Source organism: Saccopteryx leptura, chromosome 5 (genome assembly GCF_036850995.1).
Source record: "Saccopteryx leptura isolate mSacLep1 chromosome 5, mSacLep1_pri_phased_curated, whole genome shotgun sequence".
Classification (NCBI taxonomy): Eukaryota; Metazoa; Chordata; class Mammalia; order Chiroptera; family Emballonuridae; genus Saccopteryx; species Saccopteryx leptura.
The window spans coordinates 88,663,587-88,675,756 of NC_089507.1; the positions used below are offsets into that span (position 1 = coordinate 88,663,587).

Genomic DNA, 12,170 nt, shown 5'->3' on the forward strand with positions numbered 1-12,170 from the left:
AGGGTCGAGTACACGTACACCACACAGAAACAGGAAAAGGAGCAGAAGGCAGGCATCAGGACACAATATGGAGGTTGGACCTCCAGTCTCCTGAGTGAGGTCAAAATGGGACTAGGAGGGCTTGTTTCTTGTAATAAAAATAAACCCAGAATGACTTGACAATAAGTTCTACAGTTCTTTTCTCTGAGGAGAATGTTAAATTCTAGGATGTTCTTCTGGTAGAGCTGTCTTGGGAACGTCAGTGGGTTAGCTGTGCGCTCACATTTGAATGGAGCTGTGAAAAGTCAAATGCTTCACGGAAAACACAGAGAAATAAAGTCTTCAATCCCATGAGTGTAAGAGTTCTTTGAGTCTCTGAACACTCTCCCAACAGCCAGGAAGCAAAAATGAGAAGTGTTCTGGCAGAGGCGTAGACCTTGGAGGCGCACAATAGCCCGGAAAGAGCATGGCCTTTGGAGGGAGATCTGTCTTTAATTCTGGCTCTGTCATCGCTAGTCTGTGGCTGGAGGCAAGCCAATCGAGTCAGTGAGGACTGCACTTTCCTGCTTGGAATAGAAACCTCACCAGAAGGACTTAACCAAAAAGGAAGTTTTTCTCCTCAAATAACAAGAAATCTATAATTCAATAGTTCATGACTGGGGCAGCTGCCTGCTGGCTCCTTGCAGCTTTTTCCTTCATAGTATTTGACATGTGGCATTTGGCTTCATGGCCTCGAGTTGGCTACCTTACTGCCAAGCCAGCTTCCTGCAAGAAATAAGAGTACAATCACCTCCTCCCAAGGCTTTTTCATTTGAGAGTAGGGAGAGAATAGAAGCTCTTACCAGTGATCTCTACCTATAGCTTATAAATTAATTTCACACACACATTATTTCATTTTGTACACATATACATAAATACACAAACACATACTTATGCAACAAACTTGGCCACCCCTAACTACCAGAGATTAGGGGAGGTCAGTATTTTTAACTGAGTGCATTGCTGGTCTAAATTCTGTTAGTTTGGAAAAGAAAGAATGGATAAGCAACTAACAGTGCATGCCACATTCATTTGTTCATATTTCAAATGGGGGCAGCTAGTCCTCCAAGGAAGAAAGATGCAAGACACAGACAGGGTGCTCTCCCTCCATGAGGGGACAATTCGTGACTGCTTTGTTACTGTTGTATCACCAGCACCTAAAACAATGTCCTCAATAAAAACTTATCGATGAATGAAACAAATGGGAGATGGAGATAATGAGAAGTGTCCAGTACCCTGGCCAGCACACAGAGGGAACTCAGCCATTATTGCTGCTCTTGTCACTGAGCCTGCCTATGGTTTTCCCATGCCATTTTCTGAGGCTGGTAGGTGGTGTGGAGCAACTAGCTGTAGCAGAGGCAAGCAGTCTCAGGAAAGGTATTGGCCAATGGTGGGATTCAGCCAGTTGGCACCGGTTTGGCAGAACCGATACCTAATTTTTTTGTTGACTTCAGAGAACTGATTGTTCAAATGGCACCTATAATCAGGGTTCTCTCTAAAGTGGGTGCCTGGGCAGCCGCCCAATGTGGAAATCACACATTTAAATTTCTTACTTTTTTATAACATTCATCTGTGCACAGAGTATTCTAAGCGCCCATAGTGTTGTTCACTTTCCTATAGGTGAAAAAAAAATTGACAGAACTACGCTAATAATATTTATTAATTCATTTTATAAAACTCATTATACCTTTGACGAAATGCTACATTTTAACCCCCTCATGTTTGTTACTTCGGTAAACAAACAAACATATAACGTAAAGAGAAAAAGTGCCAAACAACCAGGGGGTGACAAGCTGTCATTGAAAATGTCTTAAGTAAGTTTTATTGTTTTTTGTCAGGTATTATTTAATATTTTTTCATTAATATTTTAAAAGTCTTTCTTATAATCTAATTTTGTGTACTTATTTTATTGTTCTTATTTAAGTATTAAAAGCATGAAATAATAAATTACCTTTCAGTATATCATTTTTTATACTTAAAATGGTCATTAGGGCAGAAAACCAATTGTTAAATTATTTGACTCCCACCAACTACTACTGACTAAGATGGGATGAGCAGAGCATTGTGATTGGTCTAAGGACAGAGACCTCAGTGTTACCCACCTAGAGAAGGAGAAGTTATTGTACCTGTTCCTTATCCAGCCGGGAGAGACCTTAACTTTCAACTCTCAGAGAACCGGTGTTTCCTTTTATCTTAATTGGGATGTAACAGACATATAATATTACTAGAAAGCCTGGCAGTCATATGAAATGACCGCTGTTCTAGATATTATAAATTGTAATTAAAATGATTTGTGCAAAGGTGTCTGCTAATTCAAACTGAATTACCCAGGGCAGGCAGCGAGGATGCCCCTTTGCTTAGTGCCCCATGGGGTTTCCCCCTTCTACTTGCTTAATTGCTTAGAGTGCAATGAAGGAAACCACTGGTGGTACATTTCTTAAGAGCCACCGCTAGCTCAATAAATAAAGGTGATTTAAATAATAAAATGTTAATTCACATGTCAAAGATCTCTTTGTACACAACATTTCTTGTGTAGATCTTTCCATCATTTTTAAGCTCGCCTTGCAGAGGACCATCAATTATTTTTAATTTTACGTCCATTCTTTCACAAACTCTTGAACAGGCAACATAAAGTTGATCGTGTCCAAATGCAGGCTCAGGTAAAAAAATGCCAACACGCTTAAGCATTTGGCCCTGAGACTTATTGATGGTCATAGCAAAGGCAAGTTTTACAGGAAATTGCCTACGTCTCAATTGAAACGGCAACCCTGTTTGAGATGGAGCCAAATCAATTCTTGGAATGACATGTATTTCACCTTTAGAGAAGCCAGTCAAAGACTTAGCTATTATGACATTATTTTTCAATTGGAGAACCTCTAGTCTTGTACCATTGCAAAGACCCCTTCTGGTGTTAAGATTTCTTAACAGCATAATAATTGCTCCAATCTTTAACCTCAATTTGTGAGGTGGCATGCCAGAAGGCGGGACTATTTGAATGCCGTGGCAACTTCACCCCATTGGCTAGTACAGTTACGCAAGCAACCAATAAGCTATTGGCGACAAACAGACACTTAAGCCGCATATAATAAAGATATTCATTTTAGATGTACAATATAATGATTCATTTCATGTACACATTGCAAAATGATCACCACAATAAGGCTGGTCAACATCCAAGAGCCAGCATTTTCTTCATGAGCCAGTTGTCATAAAATTCCCCATGGGAAGTTAAAGTATCCAAGAAATCAAAAAGGTTCAGGAAGAGACCATGAGTTACCATTAAAATAAACAGCTGTATTCTAGGGTTTGTTTGTTTTTTTGAGAGAGAGACAGACAGAGGGACAGATAGGGACAGGCAGACAGGAAGGGAGAGAGATGAGAAGCATCAATTCTTTGTTGTAGCACCTTAGTTGTTCATTGATTGCTTTCTCATATGTGCCTTGACCAGGGGGCTACAGCAAACCAAGTGACCCCTTGCTCAAGCCAGCGACCTTGGGTCCAAGCTGGTGAGCTGTGCTCAAACCAGCTGAGCTGGCGCTCAAGCTGGCGACCTTGGGGTTTTGAACCTGGGTCCTCCGCATCCCGGTCCGACGCTCTATCCAATGTGCCAATGCCTGGTCAGACAACAGCTGTATTCTTGAACTTAGCACTGAACTAATGCTTAAAGAGCATCCAGTCCAACCACCTCATTGTTCAGATAAAAATAGTGACAGCCTAATTTGCCCCAAAATGCCTCACTAACTATGGACACAGTCTAAAGAGAACCCAAGCTCTCAACACAGGTCATATTATACATTATACACCATCTGTCTTCATCACCCACTAATGCCCCTCAGTGTGTCCTGCCAGCTGTCAAGCCACCTCTTACTTCCAGATGTGCTGGGTGGGTGCTGCCTCAGCAGTGGAATAGCCTCTCTTTTGAAATACCCCATTCCAACTATGATACTATCCTATCTATCTCTGGACACAGTGGCAGTCACAGGACAGGACCACACACCCTGCTCTGGTTCCCTTCTTTCTTCTTCTTTCTCTCGATAGTTTAGCCCCCCCCCCCCCAATCCGGTTCCATTCTTCTTTTCTCATTTCCTCCAAACCTTTACTCTGAAATTGCTGTCACCACGGTACCAGAGACCTCAGAATTGTCAAATCCAATGAACACATTTTTCTGTAGTGCTTGTGAAAATTCTTTACTGGAATTTACTTGTTGTCAAAGGAGAAATACCCTGAGCACAAGGGAATGTGGGGTTATGACCGGAAGCCACAGCCACAAGCATGAAATAACTTTATAGTCTCATTTTATCTTAAGAATTTATGTAAAATTTTGATTCTGCCCTTTTATTTAAAAGTAATGTTTTTTTAGGGGATTTGCTTATTTTAGTCCCATAACGGCATGTACCACCTGGCACCTGCATTCGGTGTGAATTTCATCCCTAACCAGGGTCCCCTGGGTATCTCCAGTAGTAGATTTTATCCCCAGGTGAGGTAGAAACTACATGAGACTCTAAATGTAAAGGCTGGAGGCTCCTGTAAGCAGGGTTCACTCTTCCATCTTCTCCCTTTTCACTTTCCCCCTTACCTTATCCTCTGCTGGAGTGCAGAAGGAGGCTAGGATGGAAGGGAGAGAACACAGAAATGACCTGACACTTTGGCAAGCTAAGCTACTGCCTTGTGTAGTCCCAGCAACTGAGCTTTCATCCATGGAGGATAGCAGACTGTGGCGAGCTCCTGGGTAAAAGCTGCCAGTAAATCTCTTTCACTTGGGATGGCATACTTACTTGTGTGTGTCACTTAAGGAAATGACAGCCAGAGGTTGGAGTTATCTCACCTGATCTCAGATCTTTCCAGGGAGTAGGCCAATCCCACCCCGTTCTCTGTATTCTAAATCCTCTCTCCTGACAACTTTTTATTAGAACCACAGAACTTTCTTTTGAGATATATTTTAGACCTTATTTATGCTTGAGATTTTAACTAAAATTCTCTTTTAACATCATGGTAGTTGGTTTTCAGAGTAAAATTTAGCACATATTTTTTTCTTGTTAATACAAGGAACTTCCTACTTTGAACTCTTTGTCTTGTCAGCTCAGGCTGCCATAACAAATTACCATTGACTGGGTGGCTTAAACAACAGGTAATTGTTTCTCAAAGTTCTGGAGGCTGGGAGATCAAGACCAAGGTGCCTGGTTCCTGGTGAGAGCCCTTTTCCGGTTTTGTGGTGAACCACCTTCTCACCGTGTCCTCACATGGAGGAGGGAGAAAGTTCCCATGTATCTTGTGTATCTTTCTCTTTTAATTAGGGCACTAATCCCATCATGGAGGCTCCACCTCCGTGACCTCATCGAAACCCATTTACCCCTTTAAGGGTAATACCATTACATCAGGGATTAGGGCTTCAACATATGGATTTAGGGAGGGGGAACATATATTTAGTCCATAACACTTCATAAATAACAATTCATGTGACATTTTCATAGAATTTTTGAATTAAATTTTATGGCTAATAAAGCAGGGACTTTCAACTAGTCATGATTTCTCTCCAAATATTTTCCTATGCAGTTTCTGAGCAGATCTTCCCCCTCAGTGAATCTCTGCGCTTTTGCCCTCACTTACAGCTCCTGTTTCAAGAGCAGACTGTCATAGAAATAGTTCAAGGTCCTCAAGAGCAGAATAGGTGACCCTCTGTGTTTTATGGCTCTAGATGCTTACTTTCCACATAGTATGTAAGTGAATTTGCTCTTCTTTTTTCCTTCATAAGTCCCTTGAGGGAAGTGCTGGATTTTCTGTTTCTTAGCTATCAGCGGTAGCTAGAAAAGTGCTTGGTGCATAATCATCATGCATTAAATTATTGCCAAATAGTTAAGTAAAGACTATAACTATTTTATTCTCTTGTATGCCATTTTCCTAAACAAAGCCAAGGGCAAGAAGATTGTTGAATATCACTGATTTACCCTGGTTTGCTTACCTGCAGGGGAAGTTCATTTTGGAGTGGGGTCTGAATAATACAGAGGCCTCATCATTTGGTACGGCACATCCTGGGCATGGACAAGAGGGTCTGGAAGTAAAGAAGAGGTGGTCCAGCAAGAGGAACATGACTATATTTACATTAGTGAGGGAAGCAATGTGCAACACAAGAGTAATGACACTAGGACATAAAAGTGTTCAGTATTCTTGGGACTTGTTTTTAGAGGAGCTAACCAAATTTCCTTTTAAAGGAAATTTAAAAGGGTGCATCATTATTATTATTTTTTATCCCTTTGCATGTCAGCTAGTGCAGACAGTTGAGTTGTAGATTTATTTTTAAAGCACAGATAGTAATATTTATTTTATAGGATTTTGGTGCTTTTGTGAGAGGCAGCTAGAAGTGAAATTACCTTCACTCGTCCTGGCTCAATCCTTCCGCCACTTTCTAATCATCCTTTCAAACCCACATACATTAGATAGAGCAGTTGTCCTTCAGCACTAAAGAAATGCAGCTGAGAGTTACGTTACCGTGGAAACAGAATCTTTTTTTTTTTTTTTTTTTTCCTGCAAGACACATCGCTTCATCTGCACTTTATGGAGCAGAATACATTGGTAGGGCTAGGAGGAGAATCAAATATTCTGCCTGCCAGTGTTGTACTTGGCCTTTGGGTGAATAACTGACTTTCAATTAGAGTACTTAATACCTTTTAACTTTAATAATTATTATTACAGCTCCAACAGAATTTTATTTGGAAAAGAGTAAATATTTTAACTCTACTGTTAAGGGGAGATTTAAATTCTTTCAAACTAGATGACTTTTGTGAAAGAAAATGAAAGGGAATTTACAATGAACTGTTTCATTGTGTACAAAATACATGTCTTTGTCCTTTGTTTTTTGACCTTCTGACTTGATCCTATTGTGGATTTAAAAGAGTGTCCTTATCTCTTTGTCTCTAAGCTGCTTTGTAGTGAACATACATATTTACAACTTCTTGTGCTGGGCTGTGTGGATTGAGATCCTCTCTCCTTGACTTCCTCTGAGCTTCCTCTGTGCCTGGAGCTCACTCCCTCACCCAGCCCAAGTCCTCACTCCCATCTGCCACCTGGCTTTGTCCCTAGGAGGCTCTCCTCATCTTATGCCCAACCCTAAATTTAGTCACTATCCTATATTATTTTCTCTTTATATAACTATTATATTTCTTACTCTGTGTTGTTAACTGTCTTAAAGAGAACATCTACAAGGCCTTCAATGCTAGAAGGATCAACTCAGTACAATCCCAGAAACAAAACTAGAATTCTTCATCCCTTCAGTTCCAAAGATTCCCACCATTGCTGAGTTTCTGAACAAGTCCAAAAAAAACACTATTAAAACACACACAGAGTCTTAAGTATAATCACAGGGAAATTCCATATAATAAAAAGGAAAAAAAAGCCTTTTATTGGCTGGATGTAAATTAGAAAAGTACTGGTGTTTTAATTCTAGAGATAGTAGAGCAACAATAACAGACAAGCGACATTAATTTAGCAATTCATCAGTGCTGGGCACTTTCTACATCCATATCCCATTTAATTCTCAAATTCATCTCAAGAGTTACTATAACTTATGCCCATTTTACAAATGATAGAATTGAGGCTCAAAGATTTTTTAAAAAGTTGTTCCCAAAGTCACCACGCAAATCCCACATAACAATGTTTTCTGAATCTTTCCAACTGAATCACTTTATACACTATCCAGCAAAGCTCTGATGTGTGGAGAGCTAAAACCTAGGAAAAGAAAAATGAGAAGAACTTGGTCTCTAATCCTGGTTTCACTAACAATGGACAACATGAAAATCAAATGACAATTTGAGAACACAAAATGAATAAATTTCCTGCTACCTATAATCATAATCTACACCAGATCTTTCCACTGACACCATCTAGCAGTCCTGGACTAAGAATCTAGGTTCCCATTGCTGGGACTTTGAGAAAATCATTTATTTCTTCTAAATTCAGATTTGTCTATTCTTATTTAATAAGGATAAATCTTTTTATATATAGGGAGTTTAGCAGCTAATGGGAGGAAAGCAGTTTGAAAATACAAAGGGCACTTTATTTCTGATGAAAGAATGACTTATTGTTATTATAATAGCTGAAGATTAGTAGGTCTATATCACTTCCAATCAATTCATTGCCAAATCATTATCAAGTCCAAATCAGCAATGCTTTTGAGAGCAGGCCTTATGACATTATTACTATTATTATTGTTATTATTATTATTATTGGTGTATGTGTGTATCCCAAATCATCTTAACACAATGTGGGGTTGGGTAGTTGATGCTTGACACACATTTTTAAGTGAAGAAGTGGGTGATTAAATCAAACCATAGTTTACTATTTATTTGAGTTATCAGTTATAGAATTAATTTCATGATATCAAAATAATTTCTTTTTTTGTTGTTTTGGGTTTTTTTTGTTGTTGTTTTTTTACAATGATAGAGAGAGTCAGAGAGAGGGATAAATAGAGATAGACAGGAACGAAGAGAGATGAGAAGCAACAATCATTAGTTTTTCATTGCGACATCTTAGTTGTTCATTGATTGCTTTCTCATATGTGCCTTGACCGTGGGGCTACAGCAGACCAAGTAACCCCTTGCTCGAGCCAGTGATCTTGGGTCCCAGCTGGTGAGCTTTGCTCAAACCAGATGAGCCCAGGTGACCTCGGAGTCTCGAACCTGGGTCCTCCGCATCCCAGTCCGACGCTCTATTCACTGTGCCACCGCTCAGTCAGGCAATATCAAAATAATTTCTTAAATGCCTAAACACAATTAGCCGAAGTTACTTTATGAAAAAATAGTCATAATCTTTGTTCATAGTAATATCTAATTAACATAATTTATTATATCCATTATTTTAACAGAAATAATGGCCAATTTTTTTTCTTACCACATATAAGAAAATAATTTATTTCTTTAAACTTCATTACCTGCCTTTCAGAGAACCTCAGGAAATGTTAGTAGAAAAAGATGAAAAAGTAATTTACCTAACACCTAAAATTTCACTTCCCATACTTTTAATAAATTAATAACTGCTCCATTCTGAACATTTACTGTGTAGATACTGTACTGCGAATTTCACACACAGTATGTCTTTAACTTTTATAATGACCCTATGAAGTTGGATCTATTTTTGTTCCCATTTTATAGATGTGGAAATAGGTTCAGAGGTTAAAAATCAATTGTCCAAGTCCTAACCTGTCCAAGTGTGTTGCACAGCCTGATGCAAACTGTTGGGCAAACAAGTTTGTAACAAGTGTTCTTTAGGTTTGCTCACTCGTATTGGGGCAGCACCACGTGTGTATAGTCTACGGAGGGCTACCGGCGCTTGCCCTCAGAGCAGCAGATTGCAACTTGCAGATTGCCTGCCTCCAAGGGGAGGGGCTATTATTTGCCAGAGAAAGGGTATTTCTGCCAGGCCTGTTTTGCTGGGGAGTCCTGAGGAACTTGGGAGCCCTGCTGAGGCTGGTGAAGGCCTGCGAGTCCCGTGAGTCCGGAGAGCATCGAGGCTTGGGAGCCCTGAGTGAGAGGGAAGCGGTCTTCCCTTCCTGTTTGCTTGTCCATCATTAGGAGACTTTAATAAATGGAATGTGCCGCCAATTTCTGGCTACACAGTTCCTTTACCATCTGCCCGAATCCAATGGGAACCTGCATCTACGTGGCCACTGTGATGGCCACCTGCCTTATACAAACCCGTTTGGACTGACTGTAAAATGGTGCCCTTAGCCAGGCTCCTGCATGCCAGCCAAGTGCACAGTCACCTCTGGGAAAACCAGCTTTTCTTTGCCTCCTATCTCCATTAGCTCTTTATCCTTTGTTTTATAAAAGAAAGGTAAGGAGGAAAGAAATAAGTAGGGAGAGCAAAAAAGAGGAAGGGAAGAAGGGGGAAATGGGGGGAGGGGGTCACTCAGTATCTTCCACCCCTTCTAAATCGCCCTGGGGATAAGTGGGACACAGCCAACATTTTAAGACTAATCAATGTTGCTGAATAGTAAATATGTAAAGTGCCGGTTGGGTCTGACTCGGGATCATTTTGCCTTTGTTTTACATTTATCAGGAGAAGTATTCTTGCAGATTAAAGGGCCCCTGGAAGATATTTATAAAACCTACTGCTACCACCACGACGAAGCGCACTGTGTACTGGAGTCCTATGAAAAGGAGGAGGAGCTGAAAGAGCATTTGAGCCTCTGCATCCAGTCCTTAAAGTAAGGTCTTTTCAAATGATGATTTCCACGCACTCTTGGTTGCCTAGCAGGGAACATTTTAACTGGATGTGGATGAAAGGTCTCACGTAAATCCTAGGTTTTATGAGGCTGGCAGAAAGCTCTACTCTGCGTTCTCTTTGAAAAGCTGACATGCCAAAAACCCTGATTGACTTTTTCTTTCCCCTTGCAAGGATAACTAAAAATAACATAGGAGAAAATTCAGGGCTTTGTAGAAATAGAAAAATGCAATATCAAAAAGTGAAATGTAGAAGAAGAACCCCTCCTTAAAGCTGTTATTTGCCTGCTCCACATAGATCAAGGAATAGGGGGGCCAACATGAGGTACTGTGACCCCTGCAGCACATGGAATAATTAAGTCACAGGATGCTCCTGACTCTCTCAGTGGCCCTCACCTGCCCCAGAGGGGAGATTGGAGAACACAAGTCAGGCCCTGTTAAAGTCTGTCTCAGAAAAATTAGTCAAGCCTTCTTCCTCATTCCTAAATTGTTGGTGGGCAATGCTACTTAATATACATTTTTATCTAGAAAAAATATCTGTGCACTATAAAAATCTAAAAAAATAAGGCTCTGGCCGGTTGGCTCAGTGGTAGAGCATCAGCCAGCGTGTGGATGTCCTGGGTTTGATTCCCAATCAGGGCACACAGGAGAAGCACCCATCTGCTTCTCCACCCCTCCCCCTCTCCTTCCTTTCTATCTCTCTCTTCCTCTCCCTCAGCTAAGGCTCCATTGGAACAAAGTTGGCCTGAGGGTGGCTCCATGGCTTCTGCCTCAGGCGCTAGAATGCCTCTCGTTGCAATGTAGAAACGTCCCAGATGGGCAGAGCATCGCCCCTAGTGGGCATGCCGGGTGGATCCCAGTCGGGCGCATGTTGGAGTCTGTCTCTCTGCCTCCCCACTTCTCACTTTAGAAAAAAAAAAAACTGAAAAATACAAAAAAACATGAATAAGATAAAAACCCTCACTATTCCACATATTAATTCCTCTCTAAACCGTGTATTAATAACCATTGTTTGCATTTTCTTCTGAGCTTATCTCTATGCATAAATATGGACATGTGTTTTGGGGGATTCTTTTAAATGGGATCAGTGTCTCACTGTATATATAGTTTTCTACGGTATGAATCGTAAAGCCATAATTTCTGCCCAGTGGTTCTTTTGTGGTCTTTCATTTCTCAGGATTAGCTATTGTCAAATGTTTTTGATTAGGCTGAGAATTAACCAAACAGAGAGAGTTGTGGTGTATAAGTTAATGCACACCAAGAGTCTGACCCTCTGGTTCATCCCCTCTATTTATGCTCGTGTAGGGTATGGTAGCTGAATTAAAATGAATTCGGGAGACTGTGAGACTACTCTGAAGAAGGTCTTTCCAGGAGAGAAGTGAGACTGAAAGTAGGTTTAAATTGGGCCTGAAGAACTTTTAAAAAACTAACTTTATTGCCCTCTACTGGTCATCAAGCTATTACAGTTTTTCATTCCCATGCTGTGGAAAAGAGAACACTTTTAAGTCACTAAATAGCAAGAATTTCTTTAGTGCTTGTGCTGTACCCAGCACTGCTCTGGGTGCTGAAAGCACAAAAATAAGTAAGTCTTAGACTCTGCCCATAAAGAGCTGAAAGCCATCAGCTAACTCTTGAAGACAGTCTGTGATGAATAGCTCCAGGTCATTATTTTCCCACTATTTGAAGTTTAATTCAGTGTTAGCAAATCAATTGAGAGAAACCTTGAAGTTTGAACTTGTAGTTGTCTAAATAAATTAATATGTGACATAATATAAATATACTTGAATATTTATAAATAATATAAGTATATAAAATATAATAAAAATAATATAAATATATTGAGTATGTAAATATACTTTCTTTCCTAAGAAGAAATAATAAAAATTATCCTGGGTGTGAATGAACACGTTTTTTATCTAATCAAATAAATGTCTGCAT

General features: G+C 40.1%; 1 protein-coding gene across 1 annotated transcript in view; it reads left to right on the top strand.

The window, feature by feature from the left end:
- ARHGEF38 (Rho guanine nucleotide exchange factor 38) overlaps positions 1 to 12,170 on the top strand; it is a 165,197-nt gene that overhangs the window by 95,848 nt on the left and 57,179 nt on the right. Inside the window, exon 4 of the mRNA XM_066385918.1 lies at positions 10,069 to 10,216. Within this exon, the coding sequence (XP_066242015.1) occupies positions 10,069 to 10,216 (148 nt within the window). The remainder of the gene's footprint in view (positions 1 to 10,068; positions 10,217 to 12,170) is intronic.